The sequence below is a fragment of the Pagrus pagrus genome, assembly GCF_965226575.1.
Source record: "Pagrus pagrus genome assembly, chromosome: 10".
Taxonomy (NCBI): Eukaryota; Metazoa; Chordata; class Actinopteri; order Spariformes; family Sparidae; genus Pagrus; species Pagrus pagrus.
In genome coordinates, this window is record NC_140194.1 from 8,513,012 (window position 1) to 8,536,860 (window position 23,849).

Consider the following 23,849-nt stretch of genomic DNA (forward strand, 5'->3'; position numbering starts at 1 on the left):
GTGGTGCTCCTAGTGCTTGTCCACCTTTGTCCACAGGGGCCGCCAGAATCAACGGTAACGAGAGGTCCTTGTAGCTGCTTTTATTTTATTTTTTTCCACAAAGAAAAAGTCTTGAGTGCTCAGGAAGTTCAAACAAAATGTGATACAGGAGAAAACTGAAGTTCAAAAAGAGGACAACTCCAGAGCACTCTTCAGGCAAAAAGGTTAAAAAGCCTATAATAACCTTTTAGCCAGAGGAGTGCTTTGGATTTTTTCTTTGGATCTCTGTGAGAGGGTCAAATCCAAGGCACTCTTCTGGCAAAAAGGTTAAAAAGCTCATTTGAACCTTTTTGCCGGAAGAGCACCTTGGATTTTTTTCTCGTTTTGAACTTTTTTTGTTGTAATCCGAGTGAACAATGCACACGGCTAACTCTACCTCTTTATATCTGCATCATTGGCTCGGTCAATGTGTGTGTGTGTGTGTGTGTGTGTGTGTGTGTGTGTGTGTGTGTGTGTGCACTTGGACTGAGTATACTTTGTCATTATTGATGGCCAAACCACAGAGGTGACACCAGGGAAGGATGGTCCATCTTTTTTTAATGGCAGGTATTTATAAGTGGTAATAAGCAGACACAGTATTTTCAATCGATGTCTTAGTTGGAGAAAATTCCAGGAGAATGACCGGTGACCATATAGAGGCCCTGACAGAAACCAAGTGATTGAGGGTTTTTTTGCTTGTTTGTTTACCACATTATGAATAGGGTACAGACAATGAGGTCAAAACTATAAAGTGACAAAATGAAGAGGTAAATAAGGCACGACATTGGAGAAAAGTGATCCTTCGGACCAGAAACACTATAATGCAACATCAAATTGTTTGTTTCTGTTCTCTGTCATCTCAGAACTGAATATTCATGAGAGGCTGACTCATCAGTTTTGCTAATGACATGCTCGGATGGTCACTCTAACATTTATTTGTCTTTTTTTTCTCTTCTGAGTAAATTGCAGTGTTTTACATAGCTGTTTGCGGTGGTAATTATGAATCCCATCTGCAACATCATTACAGACAAACAAAAGGGGGTTGAAGGGGTGATAAGAAAGAGGAGGGGCCGACTTTTTGGACTACACTTTTACAGTTGCCAGATGTGCACGCAAGACCAACCCTGAATTTTAAATTAAAAACACAATACACACAATACTGTCGATACATTTGATCACAACTGTGGGTGTAAATGTAGACACTTAATAATAATAATATCCACTCATAGGACCGCTTTTCATCTACCGTTACAGTTTTTACAAGTGCTTAAATAGTAATTATTTCTACAGGGGGCATAATTATCACTAAAACATGCCTCGAATATCCATAATAGTGGCATTGCAACATTTTACTGTGGCCATTGTAGCCACACACAACACAGCCATGACCACGTTATAATCATGTAAAGCTTAAAGCAGTTTCCACTGTACAAAAACAACACCACTATATTTTCCAGTTTACGACATCTAAACGACTACAGAACTCAAAATAGAGACGGAGAAAATAAGTTATCATAGTCCCAAAAAAAGATTAGAAGGCCGTTACCTTTAACATAGTTGTTTTCTCTCATAACAGATACAGTAAGAGTTTGTCATATTGAGCCATTGAATGAGAGGTGGAGCGGAGGTTTTCGTGCAGCAGTCTCTGTGTGCGCTCGTAATGACAGCTGGGTCCACAGGAGCTGATATATTATATTCTGTCCCATTCAGATCAGAGGCAACGTGGCTTAATCAGTCGTCCGTCTCCACCCGGGGCTTCCTCTCTGTACTGACACTGACATACATAGTATTTACCCAGGGTGTGCAGCGGATAATCGGTTCACCCCACGGAAAAAAGGCAAAAAGTTGCTTCTCAAAATAGGTTAAAACGTAACAGTTAAACTACTGGGTGATAAATGTAGCTACAAAACAAGGTAACCTGCTACTTTTTTTCTGTAACTGCTCTTGTTGAAAGCAAAGTGAAAACCTTTTACATGGTGCAAACACAGAGAGAGTCTGACCTTTAGACTGTGTGTGTGTGCGTGTGTTGGTTTGTGTATGTGCAGTCGGTCTCCTCAGGTGCCCAAGGTGTGCCTGGGCGCTCGGTGGGAGTTCTCCTCTGCTCTCCCCTTCCCTCTCTTCTCGCCACTCGGAGGAACGTACTTCCTTTTGGTCTTTTTACGCTTCTTATCTGAGCACCACACTCTCTCGCAGTACTCCTCCACTCTCTGTGCATCCCCGTAGCCGATCAGCTGGAGGAACTCCTTGTACCACAGCCTGGAGTGGGGGCCTGGCAGCGAGGAAGGCACCAGAGCTCTGGGGCTGATGCTGGGGCCTGGTGGGGAGCCCATTGAGGAGTGACACGAAGCTGCAGGTTTCTCTCCTCCCCCATCATTAGGCCTGCGGATCGCTGACTCCACCCTCTCCCCTTTGAGCACTTGGAGTGAGACGCGTAACAGCGTGTGCACGTATCCGTGCTCCACGGTCTGGCACACGTACACGCCGACATCAGAGCTTTTCACACGCAAGAACAGCAGCCCGTGTGAGGTCAAGATAACCCGCTCATCACCTCGAACCTACACGGAGGAAGAAAGAGACACAGTTTTCTTCTAGTCATTGATGTGGCCTTTTCTGCACTGTTGCTGCTTCTCTTCCGAGAGGGATTCTAATTAAAAAACCTTTAGAGCTAAACTAAGTAAGGGATAAATAAAGGAATGGTAGTCCTTCAATAATGCACTCAATACTGTGGCTCTGTACTTAATGTTCTGGGATGTATATAATCATTCAGTATTACGGTTTGCTGTTTGCTGTAGTTCAGATACTGCTATAAACCTTTTAAAATCAATTCTGATGCATTCAAATGCAGTTTCCAAAGTCACTACCCTGGTGCAAAGGAGAAACACATTTTCCTCGTGGGGCTCTACACAGTGTGCATCTTGTTCATGGCAGGCCCGAGATCCCACTCACCTCGTGCCTCTCGCCTCCTTTCTGTAAGAACCAGAGGACCTTGGCTTGAAGTGATCGAGGGACACACTCGAGTAAAGTGCTGTTGCTCTCCACGGCGTACACCAGCCGCTCCTCAGCTCTCTGCCATTGTTCGTCTGCACCCACACACACACACACACCGTAAAAGACAGTGAGGCGAGAGACATGGCAAAGAACCGCCATGACCTTTCATTAACTGTAGAGTGAATTGTTCTACCCCAATCTCCTCCCGCAGTAGAATCACCACCCTCTCTCACCTCCAGCTGTGATTGCATATCAAGAGTTCATATTTGTTCGTGTTCAGTCTAGTGCTTCTGAACAACTGCATCATTTCTTTGCTTGTACACACTATTTGGCAAAATTTTCGCGATAAACACACACAAGCATGCCCGTGCGCACGTACACACGCACACCCATCACACAGTCAGTTTATACACTAACCGTCAATTTGCAGCCCATTGCACAGCTGGACGGCGTTGCCATGGCGAACATCCTGCCGCCTGAATCGTCTGCTGAGATAGGAGCGAGGGAAGTAGAGAGAGAGCGATTTTGAACGTGTGATGAAGTGCGAGGGATGGGTGAAAGGAAAGATTGAAAAAAGCAACGAGGGACAGGAAAGAGAGAGGAAAAGAGGAAGGGCGGTGATCAGGTGCATACTGATAGGCATTACATAACAGCTGGCTGCCGCGTCTCTCTGAGCCTGTGATACTGACTTGATAAACCAGCCTCAGAGCATTGTGACATTCAGGCCAAGATGCTATGATGAAACAGAAGTGAGCCGGTAAAGGTGTGAAGAGCTGATATCACACAAACACATCTGCAGGCAGGAAACGAAGGGCTCTGTCTCAGAGAGCGTGTGTGCTGGTACCTCTTGGTGTAGACTCCAGCAGGGTAGTATCTGGAGCAGGTGAGACCATCCCAGGCACAGTAAGGGTCTCTGGCCAGACAGCAGTCAGCACATTCAGAGCCATAGAGGTCACACTGATGCAGTCTGACCTGGGCCACTCCCACTTCTGATCCCACATACAGTTGTTGCTGTGGAGCCGAACATGGAGCGTTGACATTAAGACAGTTTGTTCTTTTATTTTTATCCTTTATATCCTCCCTCTTTTATTTATTAGTACTATATTTCAAATAAAGGAGACCTATTATGCGTCTTTATTTTTTTCCTTTCCCTCAGTGTTTTATATAGGTTCTTGTGCATGTCATGTCCAAAGCCACAGCTCCTGCAGTGCCTGAAACGCCTCGTCAGTAGTCCCGCCTTTAATTTTGTGACCTCATGACATCACACTAAGTCACAATGTCACACATTTCCATAATTTATGCCTATATTCACAGTAGAAGAGAAACCAACTGGAAGCTGAAAACACAAAAGAGCCGATAGGAGACATGGTGAGCGGTGCTGGCTCAGGCGTGTGTGAGCTGATCAATCAGAGCAGACTGGGTTTTGTCTCTTAAAGAGACAGGAGCTAAAACAGCACCTCAGACAGAGGCCAAATAAAGTGCCGCAGCACTGGACAGTATGAGAGAACTGACAAGTTTGTTGAGCATTACAGCATGTAAACCTATTATAATATAATTATAATAAAACGATGAACCTGAAAACCAGCATAATATGTCTCCTTTAATCAACATTAATTTAATTTATGCATTGATAAATTGCTTATTTCTACAATTGACAATAAAGCCTTTGAATCCTTGAATCAGTTTGATTGAAATCACAGATAATATACATACATGAATATACATACACTGCTACAGTACATGTAACTATGTAAAAACAAAGCAATGGAAATTGTTGCAATGTTAACATCTTGTGGCTAAACAACAGTATTGCATGAACAAACAACAGTATAGGGATGCAGATGGTCCTCTTACCCTTTTAGGTGATATTATGATCTCTCTTATTGGCGCTGGCAGCTGCAAATAGGACACATTTGACTGAATCAGTGGTTCATCGCATGCTATAAGAATAAATTAACAAGAGCTGACATGAAGTTCTTTGTCACTGGAGGCCTCCCGTCATGCTTCTGTCCATCCCAAATCAGGTCTTAATTAAAATGGCAGCAGCCGCTGCTTGCAGGCCGGATCTAAAATGTAACTGATCTAAGTACATTCAAATCATTCTGAAGATCTCTCAGCAGGCTGGCTGCACAATCATACTTGTGTCCCTCTGATGATAGGAAGGACACAAATTAGCAATCAATGAATCCAAAACAATCTCTCTAGCTGCAGCAGTGATGGACTGTGATATGTAGGCAGCGAAATGCAGAATTTGCCTGGTTACAAAGTCTACTTCGGTTTCACATTTTCATTTTCTATAGCTAAAAATACCTTGAATACTTGCAGCTCTTCCAGCAGCACCTCCTCCATAGTGTCTGTGTCTTTGTTGTAGATGGTGATAACTTTCAACACCACTGAGTCATCTAATGCAAGAAGACATTAATGTTACATATACCAAAGTTTTACAGATGATGACTTAAAATTCTTCACTTCTTTCACAACCACTGCAAAAACCGACTTTGTATATGCACAACACTCATATATATTTTTTTATATCTGACTATTCCATCAAAATGTCACGTCAAGTGTGTTTGTGCACCCAAATGTTCTGAGCATCTCACTCTTGTCTTTCATTTTTAAAATAGTAACATTGTGCAAAAAAGTCATGCATGGCATTCTGGATATACATAATAGGCAGTCACTCTTGTACCAGTGCCAATGTAGAGAACATGGTAGTGTCCATCCTGTGCCTGGACTCTGTCCACAGCGATCTGGGTCAGCTTCCTCCTCCCCGGCTCTGTCTGCAGCAGCACAGGTCTGCGGTGCTGAGGAAGGACTGGACGATACATCACGGGATGAGAACGCACAAACCTCAAAACCTCATCAGGAAACTCCTTAGAGCTCGAGAAGCCCCCTCCGTTCACCTTACTGGCACACTGTTAGAGAGATAGTGTGACGGAAATAGAGAGATTAAAGGAAGGAGCAGAGACAGAGAAACAAGAGGGCCATTAATTGCCTTGGCACTTTATGCAGCGTAGAAAAAAGGCTGACATGCTGTCGTCTGGCCCGTGCTGTCCCTGTATGACCTGCTGAGGTAGCTACAACAGTGCTGACATTCACCAGAGCTGTCCTACATGGCCTCAACACTGTCCCTTCTCAAGGGATGTCTGTCGTAGACGTGGACAAATGAAGAGTGCTGTGAATGCATAATATTGTTTTGCATCAAGGAGTGAAGCCCCATAAACACTTCCTCACTCAGACTATAACACTCACAGATCCAGGTCGAGGGTAAGGGACTCTGTCCTCATAAGGCGTCCAGTGATGCTCAGGTCTCTCTCTGAAGGCAAATGGACCGTTAAAGGCTGCTCTGATGTCCTCCATGCGATAGACGCACACTGCATAGCCTTTAAACACCGCGCTGCAAAAGAAGGTTTTATTAGCAACTAGACAGATGATAAGATCATGACTGCATAATGAAATGCTGACGGCATCACGGACTCACCTTGTTGTGCTAAAGAGGCCAAAGATTTCTGGGTTTTTTCCATCTTTGTTCTTGAGCACAAACACGTCCTCTGAAACACCAGATGTAGAAGTTAGCTGTTGTTTGTTAGCCATACTAGGCTGACATTTTTATGTGCTTCACATTTAGCTGAAAGCACCGCTGTATATGAAGGAATTAAGATTTCTCCTATTCGGCTGGGAAACAGATTACATTCTCTTTGATCCTGCAGCAGACAGAATATATTTTCCGTCCAGATGGTTGGAAGAGTCCTTGTGGATTTTAGATATCTTTAGAACAGCAGTAAACGACTTAATTGGTTTTTACGAAGATCACTGTTTATTTATTTTCCAGTAGATTTAATGCTTAGCTCTGTGACTTGAATGTAATGGTGATACATGTGAGGCACACTGGGGCTTTAGTCATTCTACACTACTGGCTGTGTATCTTATGGAAAGAAGTGTTGACTTGAGTTGCTTTACTGCTCAATTGTTTACAACTATTGTAGGTCTGGCACACCCTTATGAAATAGGAATATATTTCCTATACTTTTTATGTAGATCTACTATGTTATAACTCATTTGTTCCCATTATATTTTCACATGTAATTACATATTGTACTGATATGAAGAGGCTTCTGTTAAAAAATCACATCTAATATCATTATATGTATTGAAATATACATTAAATGATGTATTTGAAATCAATTATTGTATAATCTGACTGATGCATTATTTTCTCAGTATATGTCAATCTATGCTTGTTCTGTACCAAAAATCCTCAATACCACAGTGACGCTTCAAATCTTGAGGTATACACAGATGTGTGCGTTACTGTCACACAGTAAAAATAACAATACATAAAAAATAAGATGGCATGCAGCCCTACCGAGATCATCAAAGTGTGTATCGATGCCGTTTGTCCCGGCCACAGAGCAGATGAGCCGAGTTTTCAGGAAGGAGCTCCATCTATTCACCAGCATCCTCTGCCCTCCTTGATCATTCTGACAGATGGAGGCACATATAGAAAGTGAGTGCAGAACTTTGGCTTTGGCTGAATCTTGCCAAAAAAATCTTTCCACACAAGCATTAGCATTCTCACCGCACAGACTCGTCCAACGCGAGTATAGACGGCCTTGTTCGCTCCATCAGCATCCGTCTCCCGCTCAGTGAAGAAGAAGTAAACTTTATCATCATCCCTGTCATCGTTGTCAGGAATAACTGCTGACCCCACAAACTTGGGTTCTGGAGGAAGAAGAAAACAAAAGTTAGTGGAGCAAACAGTTACGCCTGTTATAAACTTTTAAATTCCTGCTCATTTTAAGGTGTTTTACGGGAGGAATCTCTGAAATCATCAATTAGTCGATTGAAAGTAAATCCAGCTTCTTAGATGTGAAGATTTGCTGCTTTTCTTTGTCATACTTAGAAGTTGTTACCACACATACTAAATGTTTGCATTTAAAGGGAAATGTGATCACATTCCTGTAATGCATACTGACCACTGAGCTGCTGCCTGTCGTCCCTCTCCGTGCGTGTGTAGGTCTGGTTGTTGAGTCGACACAAAGCACCATCATTCTCCCAGTAGTCAGTGTACAGGCCAATATACAGCTCTCCTCCTAATGCACACACACACACACACACACACACACACACACACACACACGCAAACAAATAAACTCAATTAACCCCAGTTCATGTGTAAACATTAAAAGTGCAGCCTCCCTTTTGCAGTGATTGAAATGCTGACATGAAAAACGACCACAAGATGGCAGCATTGACTTGTTTAAAGTGAGGGCCTGTCATCAGTGTAAAATTGCATGGTATGTCTTCACCCAGCTGAAATGAAAACATTCATTGCAGTCTCACAACTGTGCTTGTAGCTCAGCTGATGGCGAGGTGATGAGTGACAGAGTGAGCGGTGCCTTACTGGAGAGCGTGGACGTGCAGGGGCTGTTGGGGTCGTACGGGCAGCGCCCTCTGCCGCTCATTATACTGTCTTCTTCAAGAGTGAACTGCTTGTTCTGAGGACAACACACACAGACACGAGCACAGTTATTCGTACACAAAGAAAAACTGCGCTCTTGCAAAAGCTCTGGCAACCTCGAGACAAACCCCAGCAGGTGACGTGTGCAGAGAGATTGGAGTGAATTATGGCGAGGAGGGATGGGAAAGTGATGGATGAGCAGGAGGAAGAAAGATAGATGAGACGAGGAGTGATGGATGACCGAATGAAGGACTGTTGTCTGAATTCGTATAACCGACTATCCTCTGCTCTTACTCCATAGTGAGCTCACTACTTCCTCTCCTCTGATCTCGTTGTCCTGCACGGCAGGTGACAAAAATGCACACACACACACACACACACACACACACACACACACCCATTCATACCCTGAACTCCCTCTAGAACCAGAGCTCATATGTTTTGGGCCACCACAGTGTTTATGACTGTCACTGGCAGATCAGAGGGGGTGTCATATATTGATTTATGAGTAGCCAAGGAACCCTACTGTGCTGTGACTACCGCCCGGCATTTGACTGTAACAGAAGTCAGTTTCTGGGTTAAACTCATCCATCATGTAGCGTGGTCTATCAAAAGCAAACGGAAAATAGGTAAATATGGTCGATCAATATTACTCTGCATGCAGTCCTCTGATATATGGCTTGTTTTTATATGTCTGGGCCAGTAGGGCATCAATACTTGATTTGGTGGTCAGTGGTTGACTTGATAAATAGCAATAGTATTTTATATCATAGTTTATTATTATCAAAATATTATTCAGCTCAAGTTTAATGGTAATTATAGACTGGGTGTAATCTTGTACAACGAGTATGAAATTTATGTGAGTCAATGGAGAGATTAGGTTGCCTGGACTGATCCACTTTTGCTCAGTCTGTGAGCATTCCAATGGTATGAGGGATGGTTGAGCTTGGTTCCTGGACTGGTCGACCTACTGGACCAGTGCTGGAATGCAGGGTGGAAACCTTTTCCCCTCCTCGCTCTCTAAATACACTCCAGACACACACACACACACACGCACACACACACACACACACACACACACCTAGGGCTGTTCTGTGTTTGACATCTGGGAGATATGTGTCATACTGTAGACAAACACGTTCGCACAGATGTATGCAGTCAATTTTGCATGGACACCAGTATGCACGCGAAACACTCCCGTGTGCACAGCCTGAAACACACACACACACACACACGCACACACACACACACACACACACATCTGAACTGACCCCTGAGTGAGACAGAGCATTCATCTTCCCTGACTTCAAATTTGCTCCCACAGACAGCAGCACCTGGTCTGTCCCCCCTCTTTACCTGGACAGCAGCAGTGTCAGCTTTTTTTTTTTCAATATACAAATGAGAACCTTGTGCTGAACGGTTCTCTTCCTTGAAAAAACAAAAACACCACCCCAAGCTCATTGTCTTTTCCACCTCCACCTCAGGTCATGCATTCACTTGTTGCTAGGAGGATAAACTCGACTACAGTAGCATGTGCAAAGAATTTAGCAGCTCAGCGGTCCAAGCTGTACTAACAATTCTGAGAGCTCCTGGCTAAAACATTATCAAAACAGTGCGAAGAAGGTTTTGGCTCCGGTCATCTAAACACACTCGAGTGGAGGAGCACAATGGGAAATTTGGCTGACTGCATGAAGAAGAAATGTGAAAGCCTTTTCAATAAAACTTTATCATAAGGGTCCTAGCGATGCTTAACTAATGCACGACTAATGTAGAGTTACTGCACAGATTAATTCAGGATATATCATGAACTCCTGCTGCTCTCTGTCAACTAATAAAGTTACAATGACTTTGTGTGATCATCAGTTAAGAAAAGTTAATGCACAGTTACTGCACACCCTTGGTATCGCTCTAAAATCAGTGCAGTCTGGCAGGACACGAGCAGGGGTTGCTAGTATTAGCCTTTAAAACAGTGAGGTTAATGGTAAGCAGTGTTTTTTTTCTATTCGATAACGTGATTGATAGTGTTAAGTTGTGAATGAATTGCACGCGTCAATGCTTTTCCATCTCCATCAGTTACATGACTCTCACTTGCCCCCTCAGGGCTTCCGTACATAGCACATGGCATTGTGATGATATAAAGATTGCCAGAGTAAAGCGAGAGAAGAGGCAACAGCTGAAGACAGCATGTCGGAACGGCCTAGTCGCCTCTGTTTACGCCACAACTACTGATGACGGATGAGGGTCTCGAAGGACACTCCAATGTCATAAGAGGAGGTTTCAACCCCTAATCTTTGAAATGTGTCTGACAGGAGGAACCCTTTGAATATCACTTGAATAATTTATCGTTAAATCAACTCCTCTCTCTTTCGGGACTCACCTGCCCTGTGTGTCCCACTCTGACCAGGCCACAGGCGGGGTTAAAGGCTCCTGTTCCACAAACCAGCAAATGGGTCTGGTTGTACTTTTGCAGGACCTTGATGTAGTTCGCGCACTCCGGCTGTTGGAAGAGATACAGAGATGAAGCGGCCGATGGGAAGAAGGGTTGACGGGTGAGAGGTCACGAGGGCAGACTGAGGCCAAGAAGAGAAAATGGTGTGCTGGAAAAATGCCAGGCTTTTACTGCATCATCAATAACATCAGTCCTTCAGGTTAAACAAAGGTTAATGAGCACAGTGATATATGTATTCAATTAATACATGCTGGCAGTATGTATCCCTATAATGGAATTATCTACCTATATAATAAATTAATTATACTGCAATGCGCATTATGAACTGGGCATTTTTGCTTTGCCCTTGATAGTCAACCTCAGCCACATCTGTATGCAGTCCTGTAGAGGGTGTCCCTTACCTTTTCCCTCCCTTTCATCAGACACTCCTCTATCTGAGACTCTGTACTGGCCCACTGGATCTGAAAAAATACACAGTTGCACTCATATTTAAAATAGCACATAAAAGATGTGCAGAAAATGTGACCAAGCAAAATAATCCCACCGTTATTACGTCATCTTCTCAGTTTCTCAATAAAAACGCTCACATTAAAGAAAAAGTACTGTTTTATACTGAACACAGACCTGCAGACACACATATGCACACTCAGTTTGGCTAACCTCTTGCCCTGTGGCTAAATGGGTTCAATATAATACTCACTTCCTTAACAGGCATGGAGGGATGAACACAGGCCTACCTCTCTCTGGTGAGTGTTAACCCGGTCCAGGCTGAGGGAGAACAGGGTATTCTTGGCACCAACATAAAGCCTCTCGTGGCCCTCATCCAGCAGCATGGTCTGAGGCTGAAGAGACGCTCCATGTCCCTGGAACACCCAGGTTCTGTTTAACTGCCAAAGCTCTGCAGACAACAACACACAAAGAGAAAAAAAATAAATACAGGAACACAACAGAGGTCTGCAATTAAGGTACGAATAGCTGTCTGGTTAGATAGAGTGCTCATCTTCGACGTGGAGTATCATCGAGCTTCTTGCCTGTGCTAACCGGCAAAGATCAAATTTGACCAAACCCAATCCTGGAGGGTTTTGTAGCTGCTCCAGTAACCTCCGTCCCAACTGCTCCCATGGCCAAGGGCACATTGCAACATGTGTTTTTGATTGGTAGCTTCCCCAAGAGAGCAGAGAGCAACAGCCGGGTTATCTTTCCATCTCATCTGTCCCTCTCATGTGGCACCTATGTCTCCTCTCTCTCAGTTCAGCTAGGCCTTTTTATTTTTATCATCAGTAAAAGTTCAGCTGGCACAAAAGCATCCAGGCAGCTCAAAGCCGACCTATTTGGCACCAACGACTATACTGCTGTTATTGTTGACAAAGCTCAATTAAGGGGGCACATGAAGACATTTTGTCGAAGCGTGGACGCCGGACAGAGGAAGTTGGTTATGAGTCCTGGGAATGAGGTTGTGATTCATGGGAGGCATTTGATGTCCACAGCATGGCCCATGGTCATAGTTTTATCAGACAGGAAACGGAACCAGCCTCTTTATCTGCCATTAGTTTGAGATCAGCAGCCACTCCCTGTCAGTCTCGCTTTAGGTGATTTGAAATCCTTCTCTAAAAAGGAAGCGGCGGCCCATGACAGATATGTCATTACATATAAACACACACTCATCAGTAGTAGTAGACACACAGGCAGAACGCCCAGTTGTACACACCTGATTGAACCCGACAGGCTCTGCTCTCCGTGAGCTTCTGGAAAAGGTTGAGGGTGAAGGATTTAAACTAAGTGAAGCCCCAGAGGTGTGCGTTTCCTCTGGGTTGCACTGGCCTGAAAAACTTTTTCATTAACACATGACCGGGTTGGACCAGGGTGTCCTTGTAAAAAGAAGAAAGGGGGATCTGGTGTGTGTTAGCAGAGCTGCTGAAACGTCAGACAGATTCAAGCACACCAGGCTGGGTTCGAGATCAAAATTTATGGCACTGCACAGGCTGTAATCTCTCCATTTCTTCTCCTTCAATGCATGCACTACTCTTCTAAAAAAAAACTCCCTTTAAATGAAGAGAGGAAAAAAATGCCAGCTAGACACGCATGATTGTAATACTATGCCAACAAACTACCTCAAATGATGCTGAGATGTCTCTACATGCTGAGGTTGCAGGGGGTAATTGTATGATTTGTTTTCCTAGCATCTGTATATTTTTAGTGATACTTGATCTCCAAGGTAGGAGACAGTGTTTATCCCGGTTCTGTAGATTACTCATAGCAACGGCAGCATAGGTTCTGTGGAGGGTTTTATTTGTTTAACATCGGATTAGGTATCCACAGAGGAGTGGGTGACTGTGTGTATATTTTGTTGCTATTAAGATTTCCATGTTGGAGACAAGCGGCTGTTTGTTTTAGTAGCATTAGATCTCGGCCGGTTAGGTGGCAGAGAGTGAGGGGATGTGGCAGCGGTGTTCTGCCAGGGCTCAGACATGCTTCCTGTAATTATCTAATCCACACACACTTGGAGCACTCGCTCTCTCTCTCTCTCTCTCTCTCTCTCTCTCTCTCACACACACACACACACACACACACCAGACACACACAAACACACACACTGTCCCCTCTATCTCTTCACAGTAACCTCTGAGTTAAGCTGAACTTGGATCAAGGACAGTCCTGCAAAACATTCCTCTCCTACTATTCTACAAGTGTTAAGCCAGCTCTCAAACAATCAGCTCCTTCTTTAAGAGAAGTCAAATCTGCTGCCACTTATTCAGACGACGAACTTAGACGGCTATTTAAAGTGACGGACTAAACAGTGCACAAGCCAAACCCTTTTTTCCATCTTCTTTCACTTGTCTTTGTGAATTATGATGAGCGGCGGCTGATTAATACGGACACGTACACAGCGAGATGCATTGACAGCTCTCTCGCTCTCTCACACCCGGTTATGGAATGGAACTGAGGAAATGTACTCAAGTACTGTAGCTACGTACAGTTTTGAGGTACTTTTACTTTACTCGAGTTTTTCCATTTTCTGTTACATTATTCTTCCACTCCATTGCATTGTGGGCAAATAATGTACTTTTATTTATGTGTTTTTTTCAGTATGAACTTACATGCAAACATATGTATAATTTACTTTTATTTGAACTTATGATACTGAAGCACATTGGTAACACTTTACAATAAAGTACACAAAAATGTGAGTAGTTACTGAGGAGCTGATAAAGAACGAATCAGGAACCACTTGATAGTTAATGAGTAATTCCTGAATTGCTGTGAATTCAGGACTAATGAAGAGTCACTAGAGAACAGACTGGCAGATAATATATGAAGGAATCAATAGGTAATGATTAATTCATAAATATCTGTGAATCAACATACTGACCACTTTCTTCATGAGTTGTCTTATCTATTGTCTATTGGGTAACTACTCAGTATCATGTTTAAAGGTGCACTATGTAGTTTTGTAGAAGACATTTTAATCAGAAGAGAATGATTTTTATGTTGAAACAAACTAAATAAAAAAACTCTCTTTGTTTTCATGACTGAATAAACTGAATAAACCACCTGACCTTAAAGGACAACACAATTTCATACTGTTTTACTTTATTTATATTTGGCGGACCCTGCCACCTCTCTAGCTTCAAACAGTGTCCTGGGGACCTTATTTTCCTCTAAGAACAGCTTGTTTATGCAATTATGAATCATTGAAGTGAGTTTGTTTTATTACCTCATTAATATTTAACTTTACTTGGAGGTCCACACAGAGAATAAGTAATGATTAAATATTTCATGAGTGTATTGGGTAACTACTCACATTGTTGTGTACTTTATTGTAAAGTGTTACCAGTACATTTAAATATCAGATACTCTTTTATATCAGACTTTTACTCAGGTACTACTCATATGGATGACTTTCACTGTTATCATTACTTCAATATATTTGTTCTTATTTAAGTATGACTTTTGGGTTCTTTTGAAAACACTGGTCACACAAACAGTCAAACACACACACACACACACAACTACAAATAGATCACATTCATTCTATGATTTTGTTTACATATTTGTAAGAGTTGTATGGCATGTTATGTTACATGTGTTTTACATGTGTTTTACATGTGTATGGCATGGAATGTTTCCATTATCGTGTGAGGAGACTAACAATAACCAGCTTGAAATGTTAAAATTAAAGAAAAAAAGGAAGAAACTGAAAGAAAGAAAGAAAGAAAGAAAGAAAGTAAGAAAGAAAGAAAGAAAGAAAGAAAGAACATCCATTCCCTGCCACCATACAAGTACAAGTGAGAGGAAACTGTAAACTGTAATCACATTTATATTAAAAGAAGGAGTTGATTAATCGGCTTAATTGTACATGATTACAAGGTCACTGTAAAACACAATTGGTGGGATGTGATTACACTGACACACAGTAAGAGATGCTGTGGAGGGCACAATTTAAAAGGTTTCTCCTCTGTCATTATGTGCACCAGTCAGACAGTCGAAGCCACTGCTCAGACTGAAGAAGGCAACGGGGGGATTTCCACATTTCCTCTCTGTCCTGTCTCCTCTCCAAGTTTTTCTGCCATCTGCAGCCGGTGATGACTCCTCAGCCGTCAGCGAAGGAGCCGAGAGGAGGAGAAGGAGGAGGGCGTTTCTCCATCAGCAACTGAGCCAGGGAGACACATGGCCCTACTGTGATCCCACTTCAAATGGAAAACACAGAGAAAAAGGACTCCCTCAAGACAGACACTTTCATCGGCTGTCTGAGCAGTGCCGAGAGATTCCTGAGAAGATTTGGTGATGTGAAATCAAAATAAACCCTGTGATCTCCTCTGTATCTGTGTATGGGAACACTGTTTTGCTGCAGTGGGGAGAACAATATGTGTATCTGTGTGCAGTAGCAATCAACTTTTGATTATAAGTCTCTTAACAGCGGGGTTTAGTCAAGGAACCGAGATAAATGCACACAGAAGTTGATGAAAAAACATTCCTCTAGAAACCTAAAAACACAAATTAAATTTGATATCTATCGCCAACGCTAAGCGTGCATTTCATGTCAAAAATTAAACGTGTGGTAGGCAGTCTCATGTTTCCTGAAAAATAAGCCTATGGAGGTTTACTTATTGAGTAATGGCGCTCGTGCTGGAACAGAAACAAAGAGAATTATTGGAGCAGGCTGGAGTTAAAGTATAAGGACGGGGTCTGTTCTCCTCATGCCGTACAGGCCGGAGCGAGGCTGGGGAGGCCCCGGGGGTGGGGTCAGGAGCTGGAGAACTGGGGTGTTATGCCATTATCGGTATATAGCCTTGTCTTCCCATATCCTCGTGTGTGTGTGCGGGTGGAATGATGTCAGAGTCAAATGAAAGCCACATGGAGTGTCCAAGCAGGATGTGAGTTAGAGAATGAAAGCAAAGTATGTTTCTCTGTAATAAAGATCGAGGAAAGGGTCTGTAACCTGATTGATGCTATGAATTTGGAGGATACCTTCGGCACTGACAGTTCAGATATATACGTCTAATTAAAACACTGAAGGTATCTACATACAGAATGTGTGTCAGCTTTTAATATGTGCTCTGAATGAAGGAATGTTCTGTATTTGGCTGATACTTGATCAAAGCTTATCCCCCATCTGGTCCAAACTATACTGCCTCTACTGTACATGTATATGACCTTGGAATCCAAATGAATTTCTTATTGATGTGGCTTCCTGTCTGTCAGTGCATATAGCTATATGTCAAAACCCATAAAGTGTAAACTGGTTTTCATATTAACTGTTAATTGCCTGGAATACCTAAAGCAATGACTGCAGCACAGAAAAAATACAAGTTTGCTCAAATTTTAAAGGAGCAGAACACACTGAACAAACTCAAACTTGAGATTTCTTTTCTGCATGTGTTATTAGATTAGTTATTCAGTTTATTCCACTTTTAATTGTGTTATTATAAGCAGGCCTGTCACAATAACTACTTTTTCTTGGATAATATATTGTGATAAACCATATTATTGTCATTTTAGGACCATTCTGTGCCAATGACATAATTGAAATATACAACTCTTCCAATACACTAGCTTGGTCAGTGGCCTTAAGCTTCAAACTACGATGCTTTACCCACCCTCCCGCGGTCAAGTCAGCAAGATGAAGATGAAATGTCCTGTTAGACTTTCAAAACAAAGGCACCACGGTCAAGTTAGCAATAATATGTAATATACAATGTCTGGTTAGACTCAAAATATAGCCTGCTGACAAACTGATCACATCTAATACAAATAAAAACTTTTGCACTGTTATTAACATTTTCTAAATGGTCGCGGTTTGGTAAGATCTGGGCCAACACTACTTTGTTGGGTGTAGGCTCCAAAACCACTTGGTTGGGTTTAGGCTCCAAAACCACCTGGTTGGGTTTAGGCTCCAAAACCACTTGGTTGGGTTTAGGCTCCAAAACCACACTCATACTTTGGGTTAAAATAACAACATTAATTATTGCAACATGGCGTAAGTGACGGGTCCAACGTCAGGTAACATAAGTGATGTAAGTAACACCACATACGTTAAGTTACGTATGAGACATAAGCTAAAATCAATTTGCTTCAAGAAGTTATGCTAGTGGGGTAACTACAGCGTTGGGAGTGAGAGCAGGCTGGATAATGATGATGAAGATGAAGATTTATTTCCTAATTTTCAGACACCACAAGTATTAAGATGTCCTAAATAAAATACAACACAAATAAAATGAGAGCTCACACAACCAAAACAATGACCAAAATGCAAATAAATGCTAAGTTTCCATGTCCAGGTACATACGGGAATAACGGGAAGGAAAATCCTGCTAGATATCGTGGAGTTATGTTGGCTAAAATGTTGATGACATTCTTTTGTAAACAAACATGCATGTAAACACCACAATAGTCAGGTCGGCAAAAATGATCAAGTCAGCCAGTAATATGTATGAAAAAATAAGATATTCTACAAAAGTCGATAAAATAAACATCCTGACAGGCCTAATTGTAAGTTTAACAAATAACTTGTAGCCGAATTCCAGATGAACAGTTCTCCTCATTGTTTCTTCATCGCATAGCGAAATAAATGAAAACAAGCTTTGCTTTGCTTTTAACTGCCAGCTCACAATGAACAATATCCTCTCGGCATTTTCTGTGTCACTTGTCATCCTTCATCGTCTTTTTTCCCGCCTCTCTTATCATTGCAACATACTCTCTGAAGACTCCTACAGTCGTGCCTTCTCTCTTTTTTCCCATTCCGAAAACTTAACTCATCTCCTCTCCCTGGTCCCTTCACCGGGAAAAGGTCAGAAAGGATATTAGAGTTTCACCAGCTGCCTTCCCCTCTGGACATCTCATTAATGAACTGCAGAGCACACACATAACACAATGGGAGAGGAGAGGACGCTGAGGCGTACACAGACAAAATGAGAAAGCGAGACAGCTGAGAGAGAGAGGTGAGTGTGGAGGGTAGGGGAGGGGGTTGAAAAAATATCATTTTCCCTCTGCTGACCTAAAAGGTGTGATTTATCTAATCATCACCATACCCTCCATTTTCCAGTGCTTTGATATAGGGTCTATGACTGCCCTATGGCCACGATCCAATGTGGTAAATGTTAATTATAGGTCTCTGCACATGTAGGCGGAAGAAATCTAATGGGACTCACTTTGCACATTAGGTTTTTATAGAAAAAACTTGATTTCATTTCATGCAGACACAACTTAAGGCCATACTGGTATTCCCCGTCTCACCCTCAGAAGAAAGTCACCTCCAGCCACGTCATTTCATGGTTGTTAAATATATAGAGAGCTTTTTCTTGTCTGGAGAGGAAGATTTAAAATTACAGCTCAAAGGTTTCATACATCAGTAATTGCTACCTGAGTAATCCCTGTGTTCACACATGCATGTGCCTCTGCCTCTCTTAATTTTACAGTGAGTGCCGAAGAAAAGAAATGCCCGAAGAGAGGTTCAGAATGTGTTGACCGATGTGTTTGCACAAGCTCACCGACGTTCTCACCCATGCAGTTTTGAGTATGTGTCTTGCAAACACTTATATTGACACGGTATATGGTTAAATTCAGCTGTAAAGCCATCTTTTATTTAGATTATCTATGAGGTAAATGTTGGGCTGTGTGTTTATTTATACGAGCGATGTACACAGTTTGATGTTAACCCTGTCAGAACAGCTTAGTATCAGAATGAGTTAATTCAGCTTCACGGAAACATTGAAGAAAAATCCTCACATCTCAGTAAACCATCATGACATCTAAGTAAACACGTCTTTGGCAGACATGCTGAACAAATGCCTGCTCAATATAACCATTCTGAAATGGTCGGGTTTTATTCTGTATGTTTGCAACAGCTGCCCGCATTGACACTTTTATGGAATTGTAGACGGGCTCGTCTGCAGTAATAACCTGCCGACTCATGTTGTGCAAAACATCCGAAAACTGTTTTTTTTTTTTCCATTTTCTTTTGCTCAAACGGGAGCAAGGGAGCATGGATGATTCTCTGTTTCTTAATTAAGTAATTGTTCATGTAAGTGCACATTGCTTGAGCAGTTCTGGACAGGTAGGACTTAGCCTCACTAAGCCAGGTATGAATTAACCTGATTGGATTTTAAGTGACACATCAAGAGGAACTGAGCGTCCAACACAAACTCACCTTTAGAAGTGAGCGCCAACTGCACGGGTAACTATGATAATAATCACTTTAAACTGGAAGAAGTGAAGAGCTTTTGGAAGTGACTTTGCTCTGATTAGGTCATCACTAACACGAAATCTGCTGTATCACGCTCTCTGAAGCGCAAGCCAAGCACGATGATGGTGCTGCAGAGGCGGCAACATAAATCTACACCTGGCCGTCTACCTGCAGCCTGCCGTGACTCTGACGCATGCTAGCTGTGCAGCGGCTTCATTAGCGGCAGAATTGATGGGTTTCCTAACAGAAGAGCTCATTTCACTCCAGAGGCCACCACAGGCGTGGAGATCTGAAGCCGCTGCCAAGAGCCTTGGATGATGCAGAACCAGATCTCATGGATCTCTGTCCAAAAACACAAAAACTGAACAGAAAAAAACAGCACATTTTAATTTCTGTTATATCCTCAGCACATATCCCTGCAGGGCCTTTCTATGTAATAACCTAGGATTTAGGCAGTTTGATTGGCTAAAAGTCCAAGCAATTGAGCTGTATTACTATCTTTAGCCTGTGGTTAAGGTCTTTGGAAGCTGTGCACTTAAATATTCGGCGCGATCCTCTCTAAAGACGGCCGAGAGTCTGTGATCGTAACTCAATACTCAGTGTGATTTAGGTAACGGCCTGTTGGAACCGCAGTTAATTGGGGTGTGAGTAAATGAAAGGATGACTGGGATGAAAGTGAAACGGATGGGGAAATTTGCAATTTTTTTCTCCGCTGGTCCAGAAGTCTAGACAAGAAAACGGTGAAGAGATGAAAGAGAGAGTAATAATAATTCAACACCACATGCGATGTGTGGCTAACATCAAAGCATGCAGGGATTCATGCTGCACGGTAGTAAGGTCGCCCTTGAAACACACGATAATGTGCCCGGAGGAATTGATTCCCAGAAAGCAGGAGAAAGTTGATCCGATATTTTATGGAGGTTTCTATTGATCCAACATTGGGTGTGGGCCATATAACCAGACGCAGGTTAAAAATATATTCTGCGCTGATATGATTAACTTTTCTTGCCCATTATCAATCCTTCTGTCAGAGAGGAGAATCTAGTTTATCCACCATGTTTTGATACCAGATGTTATGGTAATATTTTCTTAGTCCCAAGGCTGAGTAGTTAAAACCACATCCCTATCCATCTTCCTGGACGGCATCCAAGTCATTGGCGTGTAAAGAATTCACACTATCCTGCCTGTGGGTGTGTGTGTGTGTGTGTATGGGGTTTGTGTGAATTGAAGGGTGTGTGCAAAAAAATCACTCACAGAGCCCATGAGGCATATATTAGGGCTTAGATGTTTTTCATTCCATAATGATAGGATCCAACTGAGGCCTTTTCATAGCGCTCGGTGCTAGCCAGAACATGTATCGGAGGAGAGAGAGAGGTGTGGGGTGTCAATCACTGTAGCAGCTTTCCCCTCGGGCGGTTAAGGAATTGGGTGATATGAAAGTCACGATCATCACATATACTGATGTGACACTTATGACTAAGCACATGAGCACCCATCCGCTTACTCGGCTGATATATGAACCGCAGCCAGATGTGCAAAAAGTCTCTTTTTCTTCTAAAATTCATTCAATTTCTACCACCATTTCCATTAATTTTAACTTGAAAACTGTTTTACAGTATTTAGTTATTTATTGTCTTGCAGCTGACGAATTCCACTTAGCTAAAAGCCTGGAAATAAAGTATACAGGACATGAAACACAAGGACCCTCCTCCTGATGAAACAAACTTGTCAACTATCATAACTGACTCGCAGCGCAGCATTTATGAGTTATTGACCATCCACATTCCACACCTATATCCAACCATGACTAACAGGCTTATGTGGAATCATCACCTTCTGCCGCAACAGACATCAAAGAAACTGTGAGAAAAAAGCCAGTGTTTACTCAAGAGTTTTATCTCGATAAGATAAAAAAGATTAAAACAACCCCCACGATTGTCGAAGAGACACACGACAGTCTGTCCGCATTCCAGTGCATGCCCATCCATATCACACACTCCCACACACACGTACTGTAAAAAAAACGGGCACACACAAACACTTTTCCCTCTCTGGCATGTCCAAATAAACCGCCTTCATCTCTCTGCCACCATGGCATGAGAGAAAGCCACATTGTGGATTCTCAGCCACCGTGGCCGAGGGATCAAAACAAACTACGAGGAGGCTCCTTCAACATCAACAGTGAGCGGAGAAAAAAAAAAAAGAAAAAGTATGTGAGAGCAGAAGTCTTAGATCCAGCGTGGATGGTGACTTTTTTCTCTCGGGCTAAAAACATAAATCTTCAATGACCGTCTCATTACGTGGTAATGATTACCTGCAGCTTCTTCTGCTCGCTTCACAGAGGATGCCGCTTCTCTGGCTTCAGCTTGTTTACAGCACTCTCTCTGTAGTGGTGCACTTTTGGTCATAAATATATATATTTTTGCACACATACACACTTGTATTTTACATATATCTTCAAGAAAAATGTGTGAAAACTTGTTATATCAGTGAAGATATCAATGACAGGTATAAAGAACTATGTTTAACTGTTAATTTAAGGAATGCTGCAGTGAATAATGCTTCAAACTGAGATGTCTGTTATAGTGGGAAAGATCCCGTTCTTGCAACGACGCCACTAAATAGAGAATGCTAGTTTTTGTGGAGGCTGCACTGACTATTATAGACAGTTGAACACATTATGCTGCATTACCTACAGCCTGTCTTTGCCTTTTGTATTTGTGCAGAGCGCTGGATTTGTGCAACGTCACCATCTGTTGCCAAAATAGACTAAAGGTGATTAAAGAAACACGCAGTAGGTGTCTCCTACCTTTGTGGGAGAGCCGTATCCTCGGGTAGATGCTGTGGGCTGCGCGAGCCGTGCCCAGCAGAACAATATACAGCAGCATCAGAGTCAGATACACAGTCCTCATGCACTCTGCCATCCTCACTGAGACACACACTCCACCTTCATCTGCGCAGAAATCTTGAAAGAAGTCCACTCAACATAAGTCCATGAGAGGAGAGACAGTTCTTTGCCCTACAAGTTCAATAAGAGATGACCATCCAACTGAAGTCTTCTTGGAGGCAGCGGTCCTTTTTTTTGTGGATCAACTAGCTGTTTCTCTGCAGCTTCTATACAGTCACTGCTTTCGCCTATAGCAGCCTGCTGAAAGCTGCATCCACCCACCACCTCGGTGGACAGGATAGTGCTCTGGCGATTATCCTTGTTTGGTCTTAGTAACCAGGGAGAAGAGAAGTCCAGTTGCTACATTCACGCCGCAGTGCCCACTGCTCTCTGTCCATATGTCAGTCCTTCTGTTTTGTTTGTCTGTCTCTATGCCCAGCTCAGATCCAGGCTTTCTGATCTGATGAGAGGGAAAAAAAACCCAAAAAATAAATCAAGTGAATCCCAGGTGAAGGAACTGCTGATTTGTAAAACCTCAATGTATTTGTCTGTCCCAGTAGGCAGGCAGGCAGGCAGGCAGGCAGGCAGGCAGGGCTGGAGCTGCTGTACTGTATCCTCAGGCTGTGTCCCTCCTCTTGGGTCCACTGGAGCCAGTCACTCTCTGGACATGAGCCCAGGAAAAGGCAGAGTGAGAGAGCGGAGGAGTGGGGAGCCTCGTGCCTGGCGTGCCGTCCCTCTGCACTGGGGAAGAAAGTGAAGCTCTGGCTCCTAACTCTGCTCACGCTCCAACAGTCAGGGAGGATCCAAAACCTCAGCTCAAACCTCAGTGACTCAGTTAAGATGGCTCCTACCACAGCTACTGATCTGGGCAGAGGCCACCTGCCATGGTGTGGTGTGTCTGAGGAGTAGCCTGTGTGCGTGTGTCTGTGTGTGGTTGGTAACGTGGGGAGTGTGCATCAGCTTGAAGGGGCTGAAAATTGCCGCCTCCTTCCTCTAGATTGTCTGGATTAAGTGTGCATGTGTGTCTCCCAGGCAGAGCTCTGTGAGACTCTCCCCTGGCTCCTCTGCTGCCTCTCATGTCACTCTGCAGACCACCCCTCGCTTCTCCTCTCCCCTTCCCCTCCTCCTTCAACACGCTCTTTTTTTTTTTTTTTCCTTTTTTGCTCCTACCTCGGCTGCATTAACATGGACCCGAGCCAAGGTTTTCAGCCTCTTAACTCAGGCACTTCTTTCATTTTCAATTATTGGCCTCTTTGTGTTTGTTTCCATGTGGATAGTCATTATCACTGTTACCATGGCTTTTCATGCACAAGGTTTCTTTCATGGCAATTTTCTTCTCCCTTCCCATTTAATCTCTGCTTCT

General features: G+C 42.9%; 1 protein-coding gene across 2 annotated transcripts; it reads right to left on the minus strand.

Annotated features, from left to right (window-relative positions):
- Positions 1–559: 559 nt before the first annotated feature.
- sema3e (sema domain, immunoglobulin domain (Ig), short basic domain, secreted, (semaphorin) 3E) lies at positions 560–23,439 on the minus strand. Of its 2 annotated transcripts, none has more exons than XM_084364113.1 (17): positions 22,409–23,439; positions 11,654–11,814; positions 11,318–11,377; positions 10,845–10,964; positions 8,411–8,504; positions 7,983–8,099; positions 7,586–7,728; positions 7,373–7,487; positions 6,488–6,557; positions 6,259–6,403; positions 5,696–5,921; positions 5,317–5,408; positions 4,861–4,902; positions 3,851–4,017; positions 3,424–3,491; positions 2,965–3,098; positions 560–2,573 (listed from the first exon to the last, which is right to left on the minus strand). In XM_084364113.1, the coding sequence occupies exons 1-17, from the start codon at positions 22,521–22,523 to the stop codon at positions 2,073–2,075; spliced, it is 2,370 nt and encodes a 789-aa protein (XP_084220239.1). In that variant the 5' UTR covers positions 22,524–23,439; the 3' UTR covers positions 560–2,072. The 2 variants fall into 2 exon arrangements, with proteins under 2 accessions (XP_084220239.1, XP_084220238.1); XM_084364112.1 differs by having other exon boundaries at positions 3,424–3,494; positions 22,409–23,437.
- Positions 23,440–23,849: the final 410 nt, after the last annotated feature.

What these genes read in the sequence shown, in the direction of transcription:
- sema3e (XM_084364112.1), bottom strand. Translation starts at nt 22,523, where the DNA reads ATGGCAGAGTGCATGAGGACTGTGTATCTGACTCTGATGCTGCTGTAT. An exon ending in TGATGAAAGGGAGGGAAAAG is followed by an intron (nt 10,965 to 11,317) that starts GTAAGGGACACC and finishes CTCTTCCAACAG; the next exon opens with CCGGAGTGCGCGAACTACAT. An exon ending in GCGTTGGACGAGTCTGTGCG is followed by an intron (nt 7,488 to 7,585) that starts GTGAGAATGCTA and finishes TCCATCTGTCAG; the next exon opens with AATGATCAAGGAGGGCAGAG.